This window comes from Artemia franciscana, chromosome 8 (genome assembly GCF_032884065.1).
Source record: "Artemia franciscana chromosome 8, ASM3288406v1, whole genome shotgun sequence".
NCBI lineage: Eukaryota > Metazoa > Arthropoda > Branchiopoda > Anostraca > Artemiidae > Artemia > Artemia franciscana.
The window spans coordinates 38,088,987-38,116,560 of record NC_088870.1 but is presented as its reverse complement, the minus strand read 5'-3'; the positions used below and the strand labels follow the sequence as shown (position 1 = coordinate 38,116,560).

The 27,574-nt window shown below is 34.1% G+C and overlaps 1 protein-coding gene across 1 annotated transcript; it reads right to left on the bottom strand.

Annotated features, from left to right (window-relative positions):
* Positions 1-150: 150 nt before the first annotated feature.
* On the bottom strand, positions 151-23,655 carry LOC136030388 (zinc finger protein 322-like). Its single transcript, XM_065709327.1, has 4 exons — positions 23,500-23,655; positions 14,738-14,828; positions 5,213-5,383; positions 151-838 (listed from the first exon to the last, which is right to left on the bottom strand). The coding sequence occupies exons 2-4, from the start codon at positions 14,778-14,780 to the stop codon at positions 201-203; spliced, it is 852 nt and encodes a 283-aa protein (XP_065565399.1). The 5' UTR covers positions 14,781-14,828; positions 23,500-23,655; the 3' UTR covers positions 151-200.
* Positions 23,656-27,574: the final 3,919 nt, after the last annotated feature.

Below are 27,574 nucleotides of genomic sequence, written 5' to 3'. Positions count from 1 at the left end.
TATGTTCTTAATAAAAGGCATTTAAAAAAAACATCATGTTTATAAAATAGGTTTAAGAAATTTATCTTTTATATGTATTTCGAAATATGATTAGGCTTTGCTGCATTTAAAGATTTCATATACCTTACTGACAAAATTGAGAGCACAAAATTACATCCACAGTAAGTTTATTCTCAAGTAGGAACATTGTAATATATATATTATACACTGACATACACAAATGACTTTCCCTTACTGTGAGCTCTTTGGTGACGAGATAAACTGGAACTTGTTGTATAACGTCTCTTACAGGCATTACATTCGAAAGGTGCTCCACTGTGAGTTCTTTGGTGTTTAGATAGATCGGATTTTTGGCTGAATGTCTTTTCACATAAGCCACATTCGAGAGATGGCTTTCGAAACCACCTTTCTCCATAATGAGTTGCTTGATGTCTGAATAAACCAGGTTTTGAAGTATAACATTTCTCACATATATCACGTCCGAAAGGTTTTTCTCGAGTGGGAGTATTTTGATGGTAGAAAAAACGGGATTCGGAAGTAAAATGTTTCTCACACATATCACATTTGAAAGGTTTTTCTCCAGAATGAGTTCTTAGATGTTTATATAGGCGAGATTTTTGGAGGAATAGTTTCTCACATATATCACATTTGATTGATTTTTCTGCAGAACATGAAGCCTCCTGTTTTATCATATCATTTTCAGTAAGTACATAAATATTACCTGGTAGCTTGTTCACAAAACAATCTGCATTCGTTTCTTGTTTAGGACATATGTTGGTCAGACCAGGCATGCTAGATGTTCCACATTCTTGTTTGCTGACATCATTATCAAAGGACCCTGTAATATGAACAACTAAAATAATGGAAATTTAAATAAGAATGAAAAACTTTGCCTTTATCCTTTTTATTTGCATATAATCCAGCTTTTAATATTTCAAACTTTCTACAATTACTTCAAATTTAATGACTCTTTCCATAGTGATTATTTTATAATAGATGAACTGGCGTCGCTGTCTTCTTCATTGCTGATGTAATGACTTAAATGACCAATTACTGATTTAATTATTTAAAATGACCGTCAATTACTTAAATTCCTTTTAAGTAATTGACGGTCATTTTAAATTCTAAAACATGAGGTTGTATATTAATTTACACAAAGATGGAATTCTCTAGAAAATATTGTTTTATCCATGTACAGTATAGACTTCCCACTTTTATCAGTTAAAGCAATTTTTTCGACAGAATAATTATGTTTATTTCTCATAGCTTCTGATATTTTTGCTATAATATATGATCTTTAAATTCTTCTATACTATATACAAAGAATTTTGTCAATGGTGGTCAACAGGATCAATCATTTCTTCCAAAAGCAAATAACAAGATTCTAATAAAGGCATATTTATTCAAGTCTTCCGAAGCAGTGTCTTTTTTTTTAAATTTTAGTACTGTTCCAAAGGATAGGTGCTCACACTCTCTCACCTGACACACTCACACCCTTTGTTTACCACCGCAAATGAGTGTACTTTTTCAAATCTTCCAAAGCCATATTTTTTTTACATTTTCCAGATACTGTTCCAAAGGATAGGCGCTCACACCCTAACACCTCACACACTCACACCATCTGTTTACCACCACAAATGAGTGAAACTGTTTTGTGAGAAAAATCTTGGCATTTCCAGAGATCATAAAGCTAACAGAAAAACGTTAAACGTTACCTGAGATCGTAAAGCTAACAGCATAAACTACACGGGTTGTCCGAAAAAAGTAAGCAAAAAACAAATCGAGTCACAAAGAACTGCATCCACCAAAAACTATGCAATACGTGTCATACAAAATGCAATAATTAACATCAAAAAATTTTAACTCTATCTCTAGAAGTCAAGAGACCTACGTAACCAATAAGTCTTTTAGAAGAATCACAAAAAAACGGATACTGTTCCAAAGGGTAGTTGCTCACACTCTAACACCTCACATACTCACACCATCTGTTTACCACCACAAATGAGTGAAACTTTTTTTGTGAGAAAAATCTTAGCGTTACCTGAGATCATAAAGCTAACAGCATAAACTACACGGGTTGTCCGAAAAAAGTAAACAGAAAACGAATCGAGTCACAAAGAACTGCATTCACCAAAAGCTATGCAATACATGTTATACAAAATACAATAATTAACATTAATCCTTTTAAATCAAAACATTTTAACTATATCTCTAAAATTCAATAGACCTGCGTAACCAATAAGTCTTTTAGAAGAATCATTAAAAAAAAAAAAAAAAAAAAACTGTTCCAAAGGATAGGTGCTCACACTCTAACACCTACCACACTCACACCATCTGTTTACCACCACAAATGAGTGAAACTATTTTGTGAGAAAAATCTTGGCATTACCAGAGATCATAAAGCTAACAGAAAAAACTACATTGGTTGTCAGAAAAAAAAGAAAAAAAGAATCGAGTCAAAAAGAAGTGAATCCACCAATAAACTATGCAATATGTGTCATACAACGCACAATAATTAAGATAATCCTTTTGTGAGAAAAATCTTGGCATTACCAGAGATCATAAAGCTAACAGAAAAAACTACATTGGTTGTCAGAAAAAAAAGAAAAAAAGAATCGAGTCAAAAAGAAGTGAATCCACCAATAAACTATGCAATATGTGTCATACAACGCACAATAATTAAGATAATCCTTTTAAACAAAAACTTTTCAACTCTTGTCTTTAAAATTCAAGGGGCGTACGTAACCAATAAGACTTTTTGAAGAATCGCAAAAAAAAATTATACGGTTTCGCCATAATAAAAAGAAACAAACAAACACAGCAAATGAGGTAAATCACCAGTGATGCTATCCAAACCAAAACTTTTGGAAATTTTGGGCGCATAATGCCCCATTCAATATCAAACAGTTCGTGGTAACGAACTGTAGTAAGGAGCGACCCGGCTCAATAGTAACCAAAACTCTAAAAAATGGAATTTTGATATCAACAGCTACATCAAAAGAATCGCATTTAAATGCTGATTTTAAATATATAAGTTTCATCAAGTTTAGTCTTACCTATCAAAAGTTACGAGCCTGAGAAAATTTGCCTTATTTAGGAAAACAGGGGGAACACCCCCTAAAAGTCGTAGGATCTTAACGAAAATGACACAATCAGATTCAGCGTATCAGAGAACCCTACAGTAGAAGTTTCAAGCTCCTATCTACAAAAATGTGGATTTTGTATTTTTTGCCAGAAGACAAATCACGGGTGCGTGTTTATTTGTTTTTTTTTTGTTTTTTTTGTTTTGTTTTTTCCCAGGGGTCATCGTATCGACCAAGTGGTCCTAGAATGTCGCAAGAGGGCTCATTCTAACGGAAATGAAAAGTTCTAGTGCCCTTTTTAAGTGACCAAAAAAATTGGAGGGCATCTAGGCCCCCTCCCACGCTCATTTTTTCCCAAAGTCAACGGAACAAAATTTTGAGATAGCCATTTTGTTCAGCATAGTCGAAAACCATAATAACTATGTCTTTGGGGATGACTTACTCCCCCACAATCCCTGGGGGAGGGGCTGCAATTTACAAACTTTGACCAGTGTTTACATATAGTAATGGTTATTGGGAAGTGTACAGACGTTTTCAGGGGGATTTTATTTTGTTTGGGGGTGAGGCTGAGGAGAGGGGGCTATGTTGGAGGATCTTTCCTTGGAGGAATCTGTCATGGGGGAAGAAAAATTCAATAATTAGGGCGCAGGATTCTCTAGCATTACTATAAGAAAACAATGAAAAATAAACATGAAAACGTTTTTTCAAATGAAAGGAAGAAGTAGCATTGAAACTTAAAACGAACAGAGATTATTACACATATGAGGGGTTCTAAAAATACTTCAGCATAAAGAGCGAGGTATTTAGGAGGAGATAAATACCTTGCTCTTTATGCTAAAGTATTTTTAGTAATTTCAACTATTTATTCTACGGCCTTTCTGATTCAGGGGTCATTCTTAAAGAATTGGGACAAAACTTACGATTTAGTGAAAAGAGCGAGGTATTAACGAGGGTACAAACCCCCTCATATACATAATAAAAATATAAGGTTATGAAAGTTTGTTACGTAAGTTAATTCTTAAGTTACGTATATTTTTTACTAATAAAAACGTTCGTTAAAAATTAAAAGTTCTAGTTGCCTTTTTAAGTAACGGAAAAATTGGAGGGCAACGAGGCCTCCTTCTCCACCCCTTATTTCTCAAAATCGTCTGATCAAAACTAAGAGAAAGGTATTTAGCCAAAAAAAGAATTAATATACAAATTTCATTTTTATAATTTATGTGCGGAGAGCCAAAACCAAACATGCATTAATTCAAAAACGTTCAGAAATTGAATAAAAAAAAAACTAATTTTTTTTAGCTGAAAGTAAGGAGCGACATTAGAACTTAAAACGAACAGAAATTACTCCGTATATGAAATGAGTTGTCCACTCCGCAATCCCTCGCTCTTTACGCTAAAGTTTGACTCTTTGCCACAATTCTACTTTTTAAAACAATTAAACGCTTTAGCGTAAAGAGCGAGGGATTGCGGAGTGGACAACTCATTTCATATACGAAGTAATTTCTGTTCGTTTTAAGTTTTAATGTCGCTCCTTACTTTCAGCTAAAAAAATTAGTTTTTTTTTTATTCAATCAAGTTTAAAAGAGGCAATAGTTAGGAACAGTATCTGTTTTTATTTGATTTTAAACTCATGCATACCCAAAGAGGCTGATTGCACCCCATATAGTAAATTGTCAACTTCTTCAACTCTTAGTTCTGGAGAATGCTTTGACTATGGAATGGCACACTGGCATATTATTAAACAAAAGACATGAACGGGATACATATTATAAAAGCTGCATCGTTTTATTGATCTTAAAACAAAAGTAAAGTATATTTGAAATTGGAAGAAAGGAGTTCTAACGAATTCTAAGAATTATAAAAACGCTCAAACGACAATTAACTTTTTTTCTTTTTTTTTCAGTGATTTAATTAAGATAAAATATCTTCTTTCCAAAAAATTAAGACCAGCCGGGACTTCTTTTCAAATATTGAAATATTTTGATTCAAATGCAACAACAGAACATCTTCATGCACTGAGATGCAGCTCTTTCACACCCCGTAATAATTTCAAAAGAAGTGAAAGATATATATTTTTTTATTTTAGATCCGCAAATATAAAGAAAAAGGTCAATATATCTGAAGCATACCTTTGTCCCCGCCAGAGTTCAACTCCTGTTCAAGATGCTCAGTATTAGGCTTACAATCTGCAGATATGCCCGAAACAATAGCAAAGAAATTGGCTTCATGTTTTATTGATAATATAGGGTGTATGCTTGCAAAAACATCTTTATCATCATTTGAGGATGCATCTTCAACTTCTATAAGAATTACAGTATAACTCCATAAAGACAACCACAGCAAAATATGTTTGTAACTGATAGAAAACCTAGGGTATCCAACGTGGAAAAAAAAACAGTGATAAAAACTGAAAGTTTTGGCATGTCATGGTGGTTCATGTCATGGTGGCTTGTTATTAATTCTTGGCTTGTTACTGATGATATTGAAGAAATTGGAGAACATTTAATTTTACCCGCTGTTGAAGAGGTTTTAAAACTGTTTGAGCCCATGGAGTAATGGTCTAAGAAAATGATTGAATTGTTCACAGTGCCATTTCCATCATGAACAAATTTCCGTTATAATTGTCTTAAACAATCTGTCCAGAGTTGATGCAAACAGACTCTTACACTCAACTTTAATCATTATAATGTGCATAAAGTCGTTCGTGGTTCAAGTTGGCTAATAACTTTAAATCTTCAGATTTATCTAGGCATGCCAAAATTACAAACAGAAATTACTCCGTATATGAAAGGGGCTTTTCCTCCTCAACGCTCCGCTCTTTACGCTAAAGCATGACTCTTCCTTTGAACATTACTTTTTAAAACAGTAAAAAACTTAAGCGTAAAGAACAGGGCGTTGAGGAGGAAAATCCCCTTTCATATACGGAGTAATTTCTGTTTGTTTTAAGTTTTAATGTCACTCCTAACTTTCAGTTTAAAAAAAACTTGTTTTTTTTATTTAATTTCTGGACGTTTTTAAATTAATGAATGTTTTGATCTCCGCACATAAATAATTAAACAAAATTTGCATATTATTTTTTTTTTTGGCTAAATGGCTTTCTCATATTTTTAATCGGCAGAGTTTAAAAAAAAGGAGCGAGGGAGGAGTTTTACCCCTCATCGATACCTCGCTATTTACATAAAAGCTTAAATGTTGTCCCAATTCCTTAAGAATGGCCACTGAATCACAAAGGCCGTAGAATAAATAGTTGAAATTACTAAAAATACTTTAGCGTAAAGAGCAAGGTATTACGAGAAGGTCTAAACCCCTCATATGCTTAATAATCTCTGTTCGTTTTAAGTTTTAATGCTACTCCTTACTTTCAATAGAAAACATTTTTTCATATTTATTTTTCATTATTTTTTTAAACAATGCCAAAAAATCCTGCGCCCCCTTCATTGAAATTCTCTTCCCCCATGACAAATTCCTCCATAGAAAGATCCTCCCACGTAACCCCCCTCCCTGAGCTCCGCCCCAAACCAAAAACATTCCTCTGAAAACGTCTATACACTTCCCAATAACCATTACTATATGCAGACACAGGTCAAAGTTTGTAACTTGCAGCGCCTCCCACGGGGACTGTGGGGGAGTAACTCGTACCCAAAAACATAGCTATAAGGTTTTTTGACTACGGTGAATAAAACGGCTATCTCATAAATTTGATCCGGTGACTTTGGGGGGAAATGAGTGTGGGAGGGGGCCTAGGTGCCCTCTAATTTTTTGGTCACTTAAAAAAGGGCAGTAGAACTTTTAATTTCCGTTAGAATAAGCCCTCTCGCGATATTCTGGGACCACTGAGTCAATACGATCACCCCTGGATTATTCCTTTCAACTATCAGTGCTATCGATAGCTTCTTTTGGTAGCTGTCACTCCTATTCGATATGATAGTCTATAGGCTACGAGTCTTTGATCTCCAGCGCCACGCCAATGCCACCGGTGATACCAAATGGACCCTCCTGTCCATATACTAACGACGGTATTTCCCGAAAAGTCTTTACCTTTCACATAGTTCAAATGAGAACATCCTACAGAGCACAACCCTCGAAACGGGCTCTGAAAAAAGACTAACTACAAAATTACTATTTTCACACCAAGAAAACTTCAAATCACTAAGCTTTTTGATTGACATTAATTTTTCAAACCGAGATCAAACGGACAGATTCTAATATTCTAAACCAAATTAATACATTGTGCCCACATTGCTCTTTATTTAGGCAGCGCTATTGTACTTTCTATGATTGCGCCAATATTTATCGAAAACCCAGAGCACCTTCAGTTTTCGGGACAGAATATTTTTTCGTGTGCATGCATAATTTTTTGTTAAAAATTGAATTAAAAAATTTCTAGGTAAAGGAAGAATTACGGACCAAGGTGCCTGAGCTATAAAAATGGACTTCAATGCTCTGGTCAAACACATATATACGCATAAATGACTGGATTTATATCAGATGGAAATAATTTGGCTCCCTATACATCTATGCAATCCTGGGGCCTCGTAACCCCATCTGCTGTTAAAGCTTCACGTAGATCGTCTTTAGGTATCATTTAAAAGTAAAAGGTCTAGCTAAAACAACAAAGACAATCCAAAGAAATGCACTTGGAGACGCTTCGTCAAGTATTAAATAAAAAAAAAAAACAAGTTTTTTTCTAATTGGAAGTAAGGAGCGATATTAAAACTTAAAACGAACAGAAATTACTCCGTAAATTAAAGGGGCTTTTCCTCCTCAACTCCCCGCTCTTTATGCTAAAGTTTATCACTTTCTCTTAACTCCACCTTTTAAAAGAGTAAAAAACTTTAGCGTAAAGAGTGGGGAATTGAGAAGGAAAAGCCCCTTTCATATTCACGGAGTAATTTCTGTTCGTCTTTGAATTAATTTATGTTTTAAATTTGGCTCTCCGCAAATAAATAATCAAAACGAAATTTGAATATCTTTTTGGCTAAACGGCTTTCTCATAGTTTTAATCGGAAGATTCTGAGAAAAAAGGACCGGAGGAGAAGGCCTCGTTGCCCTCCAATTTTTGATTACTTAAAAAGGCAACTAGAACTTTTAATTTTTTACGAACGTTTTCATTAGTAAAAAATATACGTAACTTACGAATTAACTCACGTATTCAACTAAGACAATGTCAAGATTTATGCAAGATAGATAGTGGGTGGGTTACTCTCATTTTCTGAAAGTGACCATTGCTCATTCCCTCTTCTCTCATCAAAGCTAGCCATCATTCTCATGAAAAAAAACAACAGTTTTCGGAGAATTTCGAGCAGAACCCATTTTACTTAACCGTCTTAAACTTCAAAATCTCCAAGGATCGGTTAATGAAGGTCGTTTGGACTTAACTTAAACAAAGCATTGGGTAGCTTATTATCGCTTTAGTGACTCGAATTCACAAGTGCACATTGAAACACTGCAGAAAATCAGCCTGTAGTGTCTTTCTCCAAATAATTTTCTAAGCATTTAAAACGTGATTTTGAAAGTGTTAGGATTAAATCACTTTGCGTTGCTTCCAATTATCTAACCAAATAAAGATTGCGAGCTACCCTACAGCCATGGTAGTAAATACTTGGAATTCAAGCTAGAAAGAAGGACACTGGATAGGAATTTACATTCCTTCAGGAAACATCTGTTGAAACACTTAAGAGTTATGGAAAATGTAACAAAGCACGGCCATTAAAAAAAAAATGCTAGAGAATTTTCTCTAATAACTCAAATGGAAAACAGAAAAAGAATTCTTTTACAAAATCTTGCAGATTTTACGTTGCATTATTTATTTTATTAAGAGTGTATCACAGAGGCGCCATTTGGGCCAAATCTTGGGGTGGACATGAACTCCATCCCCCCCCCCCCGATTCATTTTGTTTCGCGTAAGAAAAATCCGGGTTTTGGCAGTACATTGATTGAATATTCTAAGCAAAAATACATTTTCAGCACCCGTGTGTTGCTTGAAAATGTACTGTAACCAAATGTGGAACTCAACCACACTGACCTCTAAGATTAATTATAACAACGAAGAATACAATCAACGAGGTTAGGTGATTAAACTGAAAGTGGAAAATTCAACCAGACTACAGGCTGGCATTCCTCAGTGAGAAACTTTCTTATTTAAGTAAACAATACGTCGGTGAAAGTAACCTTCATTGTTATGCTGAGGGTTGTAACCAAAATCTCAGTTTTCCTTCAGCAGAAATCTTCCAGATCAAATATATTTACACAACGGAGAAACATAAGAAGAAAAAAAAAATATTTGAAAATTCAAGGTAACAAGGGGAACCGCCGAGCTTTCATCTTTGCAAAATCGTTGTAGTCCAAATTTTTTACTAAATCCTTCTCTGCAAATATCAAAAGGAGGTGACTGAGACGATCATCTCCTGTTGTAGACTGTAGGTAGTTTTTCACTATTTCTAGGATAGAAAACAAACGCTCATTGCTCGCTGTTGTCTCAGGATGTGTGGCAGCAATACGAAGTACTTTAATTACTTCTGAGTAAGCCACTGGTAATGCCTGAAGATGGTCGACAATGTCTAAGAAGTTTTCCGGCTTTTCCTCCTCATCGGGCAAGAAACGCTTGGCAATACCAGCTTGAGATTCGAGAAGAATGCTGTCAATATCCAGCTCGCCGTAAAGAGAAGAGAAACGCTTGAGCAGCTCTGTGTCCATAAACGTGGTTGAGCTTGGATCCAAGGCTTCGAGCGTACTCAGCACTGGCAAGTTATCTGTGAACCTTCTGTCAAATTTGGCTAGTAGACGGTCAAAAGTTTTGAAGTATTCTTGCTTCATTTCATCCGCCAAAGTAGTAGTCCAATTTCCAGATTCGATTAAATTCTTTCCTAGCTTCAAAGTTGTCATAAATTGTTTCCGATGCTTGGTGATCTTTTGAGTTCTTCAAGGTCGTCCTTTCTGACCAACAGAGGAGGGTCTAGTCGCGGGTTCATTCACAGCAGGTACTTCAATTTCGAGTTCTGTTGCAAACTCTTTAGCCTTCTTGAAAAGCAATACAAATGAGGCATCTGAACGCAGGTCGGTGAGTTTGCTTCTTGTGGCCTGAATCAGGGTGCGCGATCGAAAATAACCAAGTCGATGGTGACGGCATGGAGCTGCTGAGACAGCGATTTTGTCGCTCGCATAATTGCTTCTATGTAGTACATTTGGAAGATAAAAAGGAACGATTCCATCAAGGAACTGCAAATATTCAGAATTTATAATATTAATATAATGATCTAGGAAATGGGCATTTGACAGAACTTGAGAATTTAATTATGTATCTAACCTGCTTTCAAAGTTTACGATGGTTAATAGCAAATAGTGTTATTATTATGGCCGGCAAAGGGCCCTTTTTGGTGGAAGCTTGGACCCCCTGGAAAATCTGGGGTGGGTATTTGCCCCTCCTGCCCCCCCCCCCCCCAAATGGCGCCTCTGGTGCATCATTACACTTTTAAAGGGATTTTAAATATATTGACAAGCGTATGTGTCGAAAATTATATCTAACTAGCTGACCCCTGCCACAATGTCAGTGCAAAAAATTATTTATCCAACACAATGTCTGTGGGAAGGCCCAGAAACCGAAAATTTGCAGTTGCAGTTACTATAAATGATGATTCTTTGGAAACAACGCATGAACTATCCCTTTTTTTTTTTTTTTTTTTCTTTTTTTTTTAAATTGTTGATCGCTTAAACAAAAACTACAGTAGATTTTTTAGAGAACAGAAGTAAAGCAGTACAGTAGATTAACATAAATAAGATAAATAAGTTTTCAACGTAATCTGTTATTTATCCAACGCAGTCTGTGGAAAGGCCCAAAAACCGAAAATTTGCAGTTGTAGTTACAATAAATGATGATTCTTTGGAACCAACGCCTGAACCCTAAACTCACATTTTTTTTGTTTGTTTTTTTCTGTTTCGTTTTTTATTATTATTTTTTGTTTTTTTATAGTTTTTTCTTTTTTTTTAAGTTTTTTTATTGTTTTTTTATAGTTTTTCTAGTGTTTTTTTTTTGTTCTTCTGTTTTTTTCTTCTTTTTTAAATTTTTTTTTAAGTTATATATATATATATATATATATATATATATATATATATATATATATATATATATATATATATATATATATATATATCTATATATATAAAAATAAGTTGTGGATGGATGTGTGGATGGATGTGTCAGGTGACGTCACCTGAAAAAACTGGATCAGGTGACGTCAAAACTGAAAAAACTAAAAAAGGCAAAAACTACAAAAAAAACTAAAAACTAATAAAAAAAATAAAAAAGCTAAAAAACTAAAAAAACTAAAAAAAGGCAAAAACTACAAAAAAAAACTAAAAAAAAACTGAAAAAACTAAAAAAAGGCAAAAACTACAAAAAAAAACTAAAAACTAATAAAAAAAGTAAAAAAGCTAAAAAACTAAAAAAACTAAAAAAACTAAAAAAAGGTAAAAAACTAAAAAAAATAAAAAATAAAAAAAAACTAAAAAAAAGGAAAAAACTGAAAAATAAGCTAAAATAAAGGTAAAAACCAATAAAAAACTAAAAAAAAAAGGAAAAAACTAATAAATGACGACACTCAAAGAGAAAAAAAGGCAAAAACTAATAAATGACGACACTCAAAGAGAAAAAAAGGCAAAAACTACAAAAAAAACTAAAAACTAATAAAAAAAATAAAAAAGCTAAAAAACTAAAAAAAACTAAAAAAAGGCAAAAACTACAAAAAAAACTAAAAACTAATAAAAAAGCTAAAAAACTAAAAAAACTAAAAAAAAGGCAAAAACTACAAAAAAACTAAAAACTAATAAAAAAAATAAAAAAGCTAAAAAACTAAAAAAACTAAAAAAACTAAAAAAAGGTAAAAAACTAAAAAAACTAAAAACTAAAAAAAACTAAAAAAGGTAAAAACTAAAAGAACTAAAAAAGAAAAAAATAAATGACGACACTCAAAGAGAAAGCGACCAGGACAAAAGGAATGTTCGATTAGCAATCAACAAAGCACCGGGACACAGGGAGTATAAAAAAAAGAAAAAAAAAGGAAAAAAATAAAGGAGAAAAACAAAACTAAAAAACGAATGTATATACAGACCGGTACACCGGGATACAAATGACGACCGGGACACAGGGAATATAAATGACGACCGGGACACAGGGACACAACTACAACGGGGACACCGGGGGAAACAGGGGGATATAAATGACGACCGGGACAAAAAAACTAAAAAGAAAAAAAAACTAAAAACTAATAAAAAAACTAAAAAATCTAAAAATCTAAATAAGCTAAAAAAGAAAAAAAAAGGAAAAAAATAAAGGAGAAAAACAAAACTAAAAAACGAATGTATATACAGACCGGGACACCGGGATACAAATGACGACCGGGACCCGGGACACAGGGAATATAAATGACGACCGGGACACAGGGACACAACTACAACGGGGACACCGGGGGAAACAGGGGGATGTAAATGACGACCGGGACACCGGGACAGGGAATGGTCGATTAGCAATCACCATCAACAAAGCTCAAGGGCAATCATTAGAATCATGAGGTATAGATCTGAATACAGATTGTTTTCCCATGGACCATTATATGTTGCATGTTCAAGAGTCGGTAAACCTGACAATCTATTTATATGCAAAGACAATGGGACAGCAAAGAATGTTGTATATTCGCAAGTTTTACGTAGTTAAAACCATATATATATATCTATCTATATTCACAGGTGGGACATAGGGACACAACTACAATGGCGCGTAACTATTATGGCGCGTAACGACTTACGCGCGCGGGGGGGCTTGGGGGGGGCGCGAAGCGCCCCCACCAACTAGGTGTTGGGGTGGCGCGAAGCGCCACCCCAACAGCTAGTCTATATATATAAAAATAAGTTGTCTGTCTGTGGATGTGTGGATGGATGTGTGGATGGATGTGTCAGGTGACGTCACCTGAAAAAACTGGATTAGGTGACGTCAAAACTGAAAAAACTAAAAAAAGGCAAAAACTACAAAAAAAACTAAAAACTAATAAAAAAAATAAAAAAGCTAAAAAACTAAAAAAACTATAAAGGTAAAAACCAATAAAAAACTAAAAAAAAAACTGAAAAAACTAAAAAAAGGCAAAAACTACAAAAAAAAACTAAAAACTAATAAAAAAAGTAAAAAAGCTAAAAAACTAAAAAAACTAAAAAAACTAAAAAAAGGTAAAAAACTAAAAAAAATAAAAAATAAAAAAAAACTAAAAAAAAGGAAAAAACTGAAAAATAAGCTAAAATAAAGGTAAAAACCAATAAAAAACTAAAAAAAAAGGAAAAAACTAATAAATGACGACACTCAAAGAGAAAGCGACCAGGACAAAAGGAATGTTCGATTAGCAATCAACAAAGCACCGGGACACAGGGAGTATTAAAAAACTAAAAAAAATAAAAAAAGGTAAAAAACTAAAAAAACTAAAAACTAAAAAAAAACTAAAAAAGGTAAAAACTAAAAGAACTAAAAAAGAAAAAAATAAATGACGACACTCAAAGAGAAAGCGACCAGGACAAAAGGAATGTTCGATTAGCAATCAACAAAGCACCGGGACACAGGGAGTATAAATGACGACCAAGACACAAGTAAAAAAAAAAATTAACAAAACTAAAAAGAAGGTAAAAACTACAAAAAAACTAAAAAGAAAAAAAAACTAAAAACTAATAAAAAAACTAAAAAATCTAAAAATCTAAATAAACTAAAAAAGAAAAAAAAAGGAAAAAAATAAAGGAGAAAAACAAAACTAAAAAACGAATGTATATACAGACCGGTACACCGGGATACAAATGACGACCGGGACACAGGGAATATAAATAACGACCGGGACACAGGGACACAACTACAACGAGGACACCGGGGGAAACAGGGGGATATAAATGACGACCGGGACAAAAAAACTAAAAAGAAATAAAAACTAAAAACTAATAAAAAAAACTAAAAAATCTAAAAATCTAAATAAGCTAAAAAAGAAAAAAAAAGGAAAAAAATAAAGGAGAAAAACAAAACTAAAAAACGAATGTATATACAGACCGGGACACCGGGATACAAATGATGACCGGGACCCGGGACACAGGGAATATAAATGACGACCGGGACACAGGGACACAACTACAACGGGGACACCGGGGGAAACAGGGGGATAACCTGACAATCTATTTATATGCAAAGACAATGGGACAGCAAAGAATGTTGTATATTCGCAAGTTTTACGTAGTTAAAACCATATATATATATATATCTATATTCACAGGTGGGACATAGGGACACAACTACAATGGCGCGTAACTATTATGGCGCGTAACGACTTACGCGCGCGGGGGGGCTTGGGGGGGGCGCGAAGCGCCCCCACCAACTAGGTGTTGGGGTGGCGCGAAGCGCCACCCCAACAGCTAGTATATATATAGATGAGAATGTAATTGAAGTGTTTAATAAACCTGATTAGATACTGCTAAAAAGTTTTCGTAAAAATTTTGGCTGTACTGATGTAGATTATCTTGTTCTACTCACATAAAATAGCCAAAATAAGTTGGGAATCGTAATGACAGTTCTACTTTTAAGCAAAAGGAGGACAAATACACAGCAAATTTGCTCAATCACCCATAATTCCAATTACCTTGCTTAACAGCAGTGAGGCCAAATAAGTCTGGTTCTTCCATGTTTTACCAATTAAGTCAAAGTTCAAAAGATGATGAAGAGCACTAAACCTAGAAAACAGTTCAAAGATACAACCATAAAAAGCGAATCAACACATTCCCAAATTAAAGACCTATTTAGGGATATATCTATTTTTATATTGACCAACTCCAATAAAAATAGTCTTATGGTAAATAGATTAGATTTTTTATATATCCCAGGAAAATATATGGCAAATTCTGCTTAAAACAGATTCTCCCCTACTTATTTTTTTAGCATAGTTTAGCTTAATAATTAAATAATTAACCACAATTATCTCTCAAAATTTCACCTAAGAATCATCTAACATCTTATTTCATCTTAAGAAGAGTACATTTTAAATATCTTTGATGGAAAACTTTATGTTTCATCTGTTAATTATCTAGACAATAATCCAATAATTCAACTAATCCATAAACCTTCTCTCTTTTTTAACATGTTCTATGTGTTTCTTTTGTATACCAAAGTACCAGGTTTTACCATGGTGAAGGGTTTCGGTAATTAAGGCCCTTTAACTTGGATCAATTAATGCTAACCGGAGTTCCAAGTCTTCGAACCTTTCAATAATAACACCAAGGAGAAAGTCAAAATTGGAAGATTTATCAAGATCACGAGTAAAATAATCTGAAAAACAACCAAAAACTACCACCCATAATCACTTTCTACTAGCATTCACGAAATTTTTCAATTTTTCATAAAATTTAGCTAGGAAAAAAGGTGAATGCATCACCTGACCCCTTTTTATGCTCTTTTGAAATATAATAATTGCTTCTGAAGGGAATTTGACTTTGAGCCCTTGAATGTAGATTAGTTTTACCAATACACAAAAAGTTACCATAACTAGAAATGAGTTTCATAATGTGGTTAAAAACTTACCATTTCTTTATAAATCAAATATTTAAAAGTAAGATATTCTGAAGGCTCTGAGTTATAACAATCTGTTTTCACAACAATTTTAATTTATAAATATTGCTTTAAATTTCAAGATTTTTCCTTATGTCTATAGAAAAGGGGTCTTTTTGTACGTCTACATAAAACAGATGATTTTTTTCAACTGAAAGTAAGGAGCAGTGCTAAAACTTAAAACGAACAGACATTACTGCATACGTGAGGGGGATTGTCCCCTCCTCAATACCTCGCTCTTTACACTAAAAGTCGGCTATTTTTTTCAATTATTTATGAATGAATCTTGAAACACAAGGGCTGTTTAATTAGAATAATAGGCTTTTTTAAAAGTTCTAATTTTATTTTAGTGTAAACAGCAAGGTATTGATGCAAGGAGAGGGCCATCCCCTTCGTATAAGCAGTAAGTTCTCTACATATTAAGTTTTTATGCTGCTCCTAACTTTTAGCTGAAAAAACTTTTTTTTATTTGTTTTCTGATTGCTTTTTAAATAATGCCGGAAAATCCGGTCCCCCCCCCCCAACTCACCCCAATGACACTGGATCCGGTCGGGATTTAAAATGAAAGATCTGAGTTACGAGGTCTTTCTAAATACGAAATTCATTAAGATCTCATCAGTCCTTTGTAAAAATACAAGAATGTTTGATGAATGTTTTTTTACAAAAAAAAAAAAAAAATATTTGGTTAAAAATACCTCATTTTTTCTAATTTTTCAAAATTAACCCTCCCCTCCAATTTGCCCAAAGAGAGCGTATCCATTCCGGTTATTACAATAACGTATCTAGGACTTGTGCTTATTTTTCCCACCAAGCTTCACCCTGATCTCTCACTCTAAGCGTTTTGCAAGATTTTAGGTTTCCCCCTTTAACTCTCCCCAACGTCACCAGATCTGGTTGGCATTTAAAATAAGAGCTCTGAGACACAATATCCTTCTAAATATCAAATATCGTTAAGATCCGATCACCCATTCATAAATTATTTTTACAAATTAACTGTCCCCCCCCCCCCAGATGGTCAAATCAGGGAAACGACTATTTCTAATTTAATCTGGTCTGATCCCTGATATGCCTGCCAAATTTCATTGTCCTTTCAAATTTTATTGTCCTGCTTATCTGGAAGTGCCAAAACTAGTAAAACCAGGACAGACAGACTGACAGACCAACAGAATTTGCAATCACTATATGTCACTTGATAAATACCAAGTCCCATAAAAAAAGTTTATGCTGTTGATTGAAGCATTTTAAATGACTGTGTAAGCAAAATGAATGAACTTTTAGAAGTTCTGTGAGTTTGAAATGCTAGAATAGGTTCGAAAATTAATGTTATGAAGACTAAGTCACTAGGGCTAGGAATGAGTGAAGACAAAAAGGTGATATTGGGTAACAAAAAGATCGATCTGGTGGGCAGCTTTACTTACCCTGGTAGTACTATTAGTAAAGACGTTGGGAGCAGTGAAGAAGGTAAAAATGGAATAGCTAAGGCTCAGAGTTTTTTTTTTTTTTTTCACAATTAAAAAGAGTTTGGAAGAATAGGAAGATAAGTATGGAAATTAGAATATTGGAAGATACAGTGATGGGTGGTCAAATCTGGCTCTTGAGCATGGGCGCTCCATAAATGGATGAACGTTTACCAGATGTTTTCCAGAGAAATTGCCCAAGGATTGTTCTGGGTACCCAACTGACTGATCACATATCAAGAAGTAGGCTGTACAAAAAGTGTGGTTCAATCGTGCTTTTTAGGGCTATAATGAAAGAATGGTTAAGATGATTAGGGCACGTTGTGTGGATGAAGGATGACAGATTGCCAGAGATTGTCCTTTTCAGCCAACTGCCTAGAGCTAAAGTGAAAGCAGGTCGTCCTTGTCTGGGGTGTGGGTATGTAAAAAAAAGATTTAAAGGAAATGGGAACTTCTGGGGAGTGTGTAAAGAGGGAGGCTTTGAATTGAGGTGGAGGAGAAACGTATGCAGCTATGTTGACCTCAGGTGGCTTGGTGCTGTGGTGAGTTGTTAGTAGTACTAGTAGTGGTAAGATTATATTTGAGAAAAGTTTTGAATGGCAAATCTACCACATTTTTATTTCAGTTCTACTGTTTATAGCTCAGGATTAGCCTCCATACAGGGTTAATAATTGCTCTAGCATTAGAAGTTATGGAGATAGACCTGGGTCGTAAAAAAAATTTTATGCCCTAATTTGAGCATAATATCTATTCCATAAAATTTGATTCACCTAATTAACAATTTTCCTAGACCATAAAAAGATCCAAGACTGCAGTTGAATCACTGAATCAAGCATGGATGCCCACCAAAAATATGACAGGGGGAGTGCATGAGAATAGCAATGGTGATGGGAGGAGGATAAGATAAAAGGTTATATGCAAAATGAAATTCTTAAGGAAAAAACAAAAGTACTTAAATTTGACATACTAAATGAAGCAATATTCAAATTTTTTTTAAAAGGTGAAGATTCTTGGCAAAAAGATCAATTCCCTTAACCAGCACTTATGTATTATGCTGCTGACACTCAAGAAGTGAAGTTTGGTTAATTCTACTGAAAAATGTCAAAATATAATGACACAATAATATTTAGAAACAATTTTGGACTATATATCTGCATATTGAGGGTGGGAGGGGGATGGGAGGTTACACATCTAATGTGCAAATATATAGCCCATATTTATTGTATGGATAAGTAGGGTTAAGGCCTCATTCAAGTGCTGGTCTATATTAATCACTAATTTAGGAAAACAGTCTTCCTTTTCTCCTTCTGTCTCTTTTTTTTTTTTTTATGTGTGTACTGTTGCATTGGTGATTTCTCTTTTCATAATAATTCCAATGTATTATGTCACCTGCTCCTTGTTTTCCACTCAACATAAGCTAATTGTATTTTAATGTAGACAGAAAAAAAACGGTTTGTTCTTGAATTTTAAACAGCATAAATTTGAGTGTTGACTGTAAAATACATAAGTATTCTTTAATCTATTACACATTTGAGATTAATATATTATGCCCAAAACCTAGAGTAAAAGAAAATAAGACTCAAAGTAAATTGCAGAAAGTAAGAATATAAGGTATCATCTTAAAGGGTCCATTAATTTTTTGGTAAGGTAATGGAAGTATTTTAAAAGAGTACAAAAAAAAGTCTTCAGTGGTGTATTCACCTAATTTACAGCTCGACAATGAAAATATCTCCAAATTTATCACAAAATCCCCTCCCTCTTCTCTGCATAGGTACCATTCTTTCCCTTTCCCATTTTAAAATAACTTTTCAACATAACTCTCTTATATTTTTAGTCCTTTGAAAATTAAACAGAATAGCAAAAAAAAAAACAAATTTAAACTCACAGTCCAGCTGTCTAAAGTAACTCTTTGCATCAATGTTCAAAATTACACTGAACATAAAACATGTTCAAATGAAATTTTTTTTTTCAAGTCACAAGAGAATCATTGATGAAATGGTATAGTCCAATAAACATTATGCACTCACTAGCATAAGAAGAAGGTAAGTAATTCAATGATCTATGTCTTTTTTTTAGTGTAGTAAATAATTGAGACAAAAACTTTGGAAAACAGTAAAAAAAAAAATAAGTTAAGTGAAAGTGAAGGTTACTAGGGGTGGATTCTCCCTAGTGATAAATCACTAGGGGTGGCAACCCTGAAGGAAAGGAGATTTTTGGAAAATCAATTTTTTTTCTGAGAAGACAAATTTTTGGGGAAATCCCCAAAAATTTGAGGACAGTGGAAGCACTGGTATTTTTAGACAAAATATGCCAACAAATTTTTCTAGGCCATGAAAACTGCCAAGTAGCATTGCTACTATGCTACCTTACTTTTTGCATAGTGCCCCCCCCCCCCCCCCATATGTGCAAATATATAGCCCAAATTTTTTAAGTCAAATGAATTCTATCACCTGTCACTTGTCTTTGTAGGCTATGGAACTGGTTTTGTGAGATCTAACTTAAGTGTAATTCTTGAGTGTTTTGCTTAATTAACCAAGTACCATTAAAAACTCACTACTTGATTATAATTCTATTTTGTTGAAGTTATCAAATCCAGAGGCATTGACTGATCATGACCCAATTTAAAAAAAAACAAAAAACAATTGATAAATGTTTTGAGAATTGCCATATTTACTTAAATTTGTTAGCATTGCTCTTGTTTAAAACCATGTACCTGTAAAATGAACCAACTGTGGCAAAATCAATATCCAGAAAACACATGGGAAAAATATAACCTAACTTGAGTGTTTGGGAGGAGGAGTCTGGTATGGAAGAGTTCCAAAGCTGTTGTCTGCCAGTAGCAGGATTTGAAAGACCCAAATGCTGCTGACACTTTAGCACCATAACTTGAGTTCTGACAGCCTTTCTTTGAGCAAAAATTATATTTATATGTAAAAACGGTAATTTCAGATAAAAATCTGCCAACAAATTTGAAAAATGCCAAGTAGCATTGCTACTTTGCTACCTTATTTTTTGCACCATGGGTTATAACATTTGATTAAAATGTAGCATTGCACCATAGAGTCATAACCTGGTCATCTAAATCCTAATCTTGGCCACAAAATTGATAAAAACCTGTTAGGAGATCTTATCTTGGACAAACAGCAAATTGAGAACTTAGCCAAGCTTTGTTACTTAGAAAACTTTTCACAATCTCATATAAACAAGTAGCCTTGTTGTTGTTGTTGTGTGAAATTTCTAGTTGTGATGCTGCATCAAATTTGATTGTTTGTTCTTCTAGGCTTGTTGTTAAAATTTTAGGGAAGTCTGAGAACTATATTCCCTTCCCACTGTAAACTTTTGAAAATACCTCTTTGTATTTTTGTTCAAAAATACTCTAACTTTGTATGTTCTGTCATAAAAAGTACAAATTTCCCCTTGATTTTTATAAAAATCCCCCCCCCCTGTAAATATTATACAGAATTTGAATTGGTGCCAAGATTAAATGCAAAATTAGCATAAAGTTAGTTGCAGTACTGATTTGCAAATTGTTCTAATATATAGATAGATTAAGGTACAGTTCAAAATATAATTTTTACTACCATAAAAGTTGAATCCCACTCCTCCACCCTGTCCTGAAAATAAAGCTAACAGAAGCCAAAGCTCTTAATCTAAACAAAAGCTTTAGGCTAATAGCAATATTTTTAGTCTGCCCCATAGAGGAGGAGGGTCAACCAGAAATGGATGCACTTTTAGAATGAGCATTTCTATGTTCTAGAGTATGGAAATTATGCTCCTTCACAGCATAGTTTCCACTTTAGACAGCTTGTGACAAACTAAACAATTACCAAAATTATTGATAGGAGCAATTCTTATATTCATAGAGAGCTCAAAAAAAGGCATCAAGTATCATGTTCACTTTATTTGTATCAATAATATAAACAACAAAAAATTTACTGGTTAGGTTGTTTGTATAAATTTTGAAACCCATGTTTCAAGTCTTTTTTAACCAAAAACCAGAAATATTTTGGTCATTTTCAATAGCTCAAAAAGGGCTTAAATTTGAATTTGTTATAGAAGCAGTTTTTATATTTTTAAAGAGCTAAAAAAAACATTGAGTGGTGTGTTCACTTTGTTTTTAAGTCAATAATATGAAAAATGAAAAATGTATCAATGTGTTAACTATTATTAATCTGCATAACATGGAGGAAGAATTGTTTCCTTATGTTCAACTGAGTTCCTAGGCTTATAATACTGGTTGGCTAATTTAAAGATTTGCATAGCCTATATATACACTGTCATCTAACAGTGTTCCCATTGCATTTTAGAAACTCTGTAAGTGTTCAAACTGGAATTTCCCCCAAGACTAGTTATTTTATCAGGAAATAGCATAAAAAAACATTGGGCTTGGATTTTCTTTTCTTACTCAGCCTAGCTGATTCTGATCTTATCATATGAAACTTTGCAAAATAGATCTTCTGCTTGAATGAAGTACAAAAAAATTGTTTTCAGCTTCACAACTTGGCTCATAATAACCTATCACCTAGGCTTATAATACTGGTTGGCTAATTTAGAGATTTGTGTAGCCTATATATACACTGTCATCTAAAGGCGTTCCCATTACATTTTGAAAACATTGGGATTGGATTTGCTTTTCTTGCTCAGCCTAGCTGATTCTGATCTTATCATATGAAACTTTGCAAAATAGATCTTCTGCTTGAATAAAGTACAAAAAAATTGTTTTCAGCTTCACAACTTGGCTCAATCCCACTTTATAAGGTTTCAAAGATATGCAAATACATTTCCTAAATTTTGAAAAAGAACATTGATATGGCTCAGAATTATATGCAAATAACAGGAATTGCAATTTCAGAACTAAAGGCAGAGAAAAAGCAAATGGGGTAAAATTCTAGTTAATTTACTTCTTGCTATCTCAGAAAGGGTTTAGGTTAGGAAAACAAAACTTTCAGGGATGGGTCCACAGGCTAAAGTATGTCCCAGGAAGGTATTTTGAAGCAACTACTTCTACTCCCTCTCCCTCTAGAGGGCCATGACCTTTAAAAATATGCATGTTATAAAAGTGAAACCTTGCAAGATAGATCTTCTGCTTAATTGAAGTACAATAAAATTGTTTTCAGCTTCATAACTTTGCTCTATTACATTTTATAAGGTTTTAAAGATATGCAAATATATTTCCTAGATTTTGAAAAAAAGGTAAAATTATAGTTCATTGACTTCTTGCTATCTTGGAAAGGGTTTAGGTTAGGAAAATGAAACTTTCAGGGATGGGTCTACAGGCTACAGTATGTCCTGGGAACATATTTTAAAGTACCCACCTCCACTCCTTCTCCCTCTAGAGGGCCCTGAAATTTGCTTACATGACAGGTCTATACCTATTGAAATTTTGACAAAACAACATTTTACTTTAAATTTCAGTTACTAGTTGTATTTTCTCTGCCTTTAGTTCTGGAAATACAATTTTTGTTATTTGAGTAGTATTTTGAGCCATATCAATGTTTTTTTTTTTTCAAAATTTAGGAAACCTATTTGCATATCTTTAAAACCTTATAAAATGGAATTGAGCAAAGTTATGAAGCTACACATATTTTTAAAGGTCATCAAAGGTCAGGGCCCTCTAGACAGAGAAGGAGTGGAGGTAGTTGCTTCAAAATACCTTCCTGGGACACACTTTAGTCTGTAGATTCATCCCTGAAAGTTTCATTTTCCTAACCTAAACCCTCTTACTGAGATAGCAAGAAGTCAATTAACTAGAATTTTACCAAAAAAAAAACATTGATATGGCTCAAAATTCTACTCAAATAACAGGAATTGTATTTTCAGAACTAAAGGCAGAGAAAAAAGCAACTAGTAACTGAAAATTAAGGTAAAATATTGTTTTGTCAAAATTTCAATAGGTATAGACTTGTCATGTAAGCAAAATTTCAGGACCCTCTGGAGGGAGAGGGAGCACAGGTAGGAACTTCAAAATAACTTCCCAGGATGTTCTTTAACCTTTTTAACAATCCTCAGAAGTTTCATTTTCCTATCTTAACCCCTTTTTGAGATAGCAAGAAGCCAATTAACTAGAATTTTACCACAACTGGTAACTGAAAATTAAGGTAAAATGTTTTTTGTCAAAATTCAATAAGTATAGACTTGTCATGTAAGCAAATTTCAGGACCCTCTAAAGGGAGAGGGAGCATAGGTAGGAACTTTAAAATACCTTCCCAGGATATTCTTTAACCTTCTTAACCGTCCCCAGAAGTTTCATTTTCCTAACCAAACCCCTTTTTGAGATAGCAAGAAGTCACTAAACTAGAATTTTACCAGAAGTACAAAAAAGTATTTTCATCTTGAAGCTTACCTCAGTATACGAGGTTTCAAAGATTTGACAACATATTTCCTAAATTTGGAAAAACAAATATTGATATGGCTTGAAATTCATTTAAATAAACTGTTTCACAATCTAGTAAAATTGAATTATTTGCCATAATTATGTCAATGCTGCCAGGGCACTCTTTCATAACATATTTCGGATAAAGCTGAGAAGTATTTTTCAGGTATTTTGAAAATTAAAAGACCGAAAAGGCATAGATCGCCTCTCCGAGTTCTCTTGAATGTCCAACGAAGCCGTCAGCGAGGATTTTTAATACCTTATGCCTGAATAACCTCCTTTAAAATTGTAACAGAAGTACAGCCTGTTCATTATAAGCCCAGAATATCCGTTAGTTTTTGTATAGCTGTAATCACTAGTGACAGTGATAACCTTATTTGATGTTTTTTCTTGCTCAAAGCAATAGATCTTTTATAATGATTCTTCTGGAAGCCTTCTTGGCCCCGTGCATCCCTTGAATTCGAAATACAGAGATAAAATTGTTGAATTTCTGTATTACCATAATAGATACATTTTGCATGATACTAATTTTACAATTGTTTTGTTATAGGCAGAGTTATTTACATCTTTGTTCGTTTTTCTTTTCTGGCAACTATTACAGTTGATAATATAAAATTAACGTTTCTTTTGAAGTTCCGTGCCCTATCAATAAACTTGTATTATTTTTTTTAGGTCCCAAGTCTTTTGCCCCGGCATCATGGGTACGTCCCTGATCTAAGCCAAGTTTTATTTTTTAAGGAAATAAATAAAGACTATTTTCCCTTTAATAAGGCACTCTCTGCCGCTTTCCTTTTCTTTTTTTTGAGGATGGCTCGCACTCCCTTAAAACAGGCCACTATTTCTACAGCTTACAGAGGAAAGATCAAAAGAGGATAGGGGTGACAAATGAGTTTGCAGGATCAAATATTCGGATGTTTTTAAACTTTTAATGTATTTTCCAAGAAAAATCCATGAATATAGGGGTAGCAATGGACGAATATTTTGGGAACTTTCAACTCTATTTCTGTGAACAGGTAATTCACAATTTTTCTTTCTTTTCATACTAGCTTCTGTAAAATTTCGACCTCCTCACTCCAAGAATAGAACGGCTTCGCACTCCTTTCCTACTATACGTAAACACTGCGCAAGTTTTGTAGCTTAACCTCCCGGAAATCCAACCCGCTGTACAACACATTATGAATTCATTTTGTCCAACCCGTTGTCTACGTGAGCTCTAAAACGGCATATTCTGAAAGAGCGCAACTTGAATGAAATCTGTGATGTTTTTTTTACTAGATACTAATAATACCTGACCTATCAGATACTAGTAATGTAAAAGTTTAAGAAGCAGAAAAAATGTTAAAGATAGGAAAATTAAAAATAAATTTAAAGAATAGGCATCGAAATGTGAAATAAATCAAGTAATCTAAAATAAGTTTCTTTTACACTTCTGTGTTTTAAAAATCTGGACTGATCAATTGACCTGCCATCTAGATGAAGGTTTTGTCCATGTATACTGGATTGAACATTGGATCTTATATTTCCATTAGTGCAGCTAACAACATTAGATTGACCTAAACAATTACTCCTATTCTATGCACTTTTGTCGATCCATTATAGTCCTGGGTGGGCAAATCGTGAATTGGATCAGTAACAACTATATTTTTTTTTGTCTCAGAATGAAAATAACATCAAGAAGCAATAATATACTATACATTCGCTTTCCCTGAATTTAGCATTTATAACAGTCTTATATCCTTTCATTTAGCTAACTTTTTGTTGTTTTTGATCCCCATGGCTCTCATCTCATCTTTTTGGTCACTTTGGACCAGGCGATCAGTTTGCTAGATGACAGCGACCTAAGTAATTTGACCCTAGAGGTTAGCGACGATGACGGCAACGAATGGATGCCTTTCAGTAATGATGGCCATCATCGTATCAACGACTGTCAATCCTCATCCGAAGAGAATGAAGACCCTAGCTCACTTTCAACTTTCGATACGAATAACTCTGATTCCGCATTCGATGACGAAGAGGATAATATTCCACTTTTAGCTTTCAGGACCAATGCTCATCCAGATCTAAAAAGTATATCCGAAAAGTGCGTCAGCCTTTGTGCAAACAGAAGTCCTCAGAACATTTTACTGCTGCGAATTTCGATTTTGAACCGATTGACGAAGATCTGGGACCATCAGACCGAAGCGACTGGAAGCCACACAAATATTTCCTGACATACTTCTCAGATTATTTCTTTAACAGATGGCTTTCGCGACGAATGGCTTTCACTACCAGAAAACGTATAAAAACCACTTGCTACAACGAAATCAGAACTGAAGACATTTTTAGTGTAACTATTTTGATGGGTAATCTGAAATATCCGAGAATCGGAACGTTCTGGAGCAACAGATTCAAAGTCTCAATCATTGTTGAGAATATAAACCAAGACAGATACTTCAAACTCCGGAGTAACTTGAAGTTTGTTGTGGAAGATGAATAAGACCAAAGCGTTAGAGCTACAAGCCGACTATGGAAAGCCAGACAACTTTTGGAAGAGGTTTGTAGTATGTGCACAACCCTTGAAAGAGAAGAGTTCCTGAGTATCGACAAGCAAATGATTCCATTTTCAGGACGATGTTCAATGAAGTAGTACGCCCTGAAAAATCCTTCTCCTTTCTCTTGGGGTTTGAAGGGGGATATATAGGGGGATATATGTAAATATATACAAATCTTTAAATTGGCCAACCAGCATTATAAGCCTAGGAGCCCAGCTGGACATAAGGAAACATGTCAAGAAAACAATTCTTGCTTCATATTTTGCAAAATAATCATAGTTAACACAATGGTCAATTTTTCATTGTTCATATTATTGACTTACGAATAATGTGAACATACCACCCAATGCCTTTTTTAAGCTCTTTGCAAATATAAAAAGCACTTCTATCACAAATTCAAATTTAAGTCCTTTTTGAGCTCTTGAAAATGACCAAAATATTTCAAGTTTTTGGTTAAAAATAGCCTTAAAACATTGGTTTCAAACCTTACACAAACAGCCCAACCAGTAAATGTTTCGTTGTTCATATTATTGACTTACAAAGTACATTCATTTGACTGTTTGGCTATTTTGATGAAAATTGGTTAGCTTAAAGTTTTGGTCCCATAATACTAAAAGTTGGTGAAAGATTCGGTGGTGAAAAAAGTGAAAGGAAGCTGCTGCTTGTATCATTAGCCTCACAGTAATCGTAGTAGCAATAGTATGCATGTTGTGCATTTTGGCTAGTTCAATACCCCCTCCCCAAACACCCCCTGGAAGTTTCAACTTAATATTCTAAGCTCCTCCTGAGATATTGCTGATACTCACTTTTGACAACTTGCATGTACATGGTGGATTTTGTTTTAGTTCAACATCTCCCTTAAAAGTTAACGACAATTTCAGCTTATCATCCTCTGTCTCAGTTGCAGTAGTGAAAGTAACAGTGTAAACATGGCGCCTTGGCTTTTTAAACATCTCACTCAACATACCGTGAAAGTTTCGACTTAGCACCCTAAGCAGCTAATGGAATTTTTCTGTTAGACAACCTGCAAGCATATATCATGTTCTGATTTATTTCAACATCCCTTCGGCATTCCCTGCATTTTTCACCCTGATATCCTCAGCTTTAGCAGTATTGGTAAAAGCTGAAGTCGTAGTAAAAGTAGCATACACATAGTGCCTTTTCGTTATTTCGACATCCCCCACGACACGCCTTGTAAATTTCAACTTAGATTAATGGACTCTAGTCATGGACCAATGGATTGTCATGGACTCTTACGTGTATGTCTGAGGCATCGTGTGCGGTGTTATTTTGGATGCTCACAGGCTCACTAAATTCAAATAGCAAGGTCTAAATTATATATACCCATAGGGTCACAAACGTTAGATCACGGACAAATTTCCATCGTCAGGAAATTCCTTAGCGAGGCTACCAATTTCACCAAGAAAGAGTTAATTTTGAATTCCGTGATAAATTTCTCAAATAATATATTGTGATTAAAAGAGTCAACTACTTTTTGAGGGTCGATGGGAATT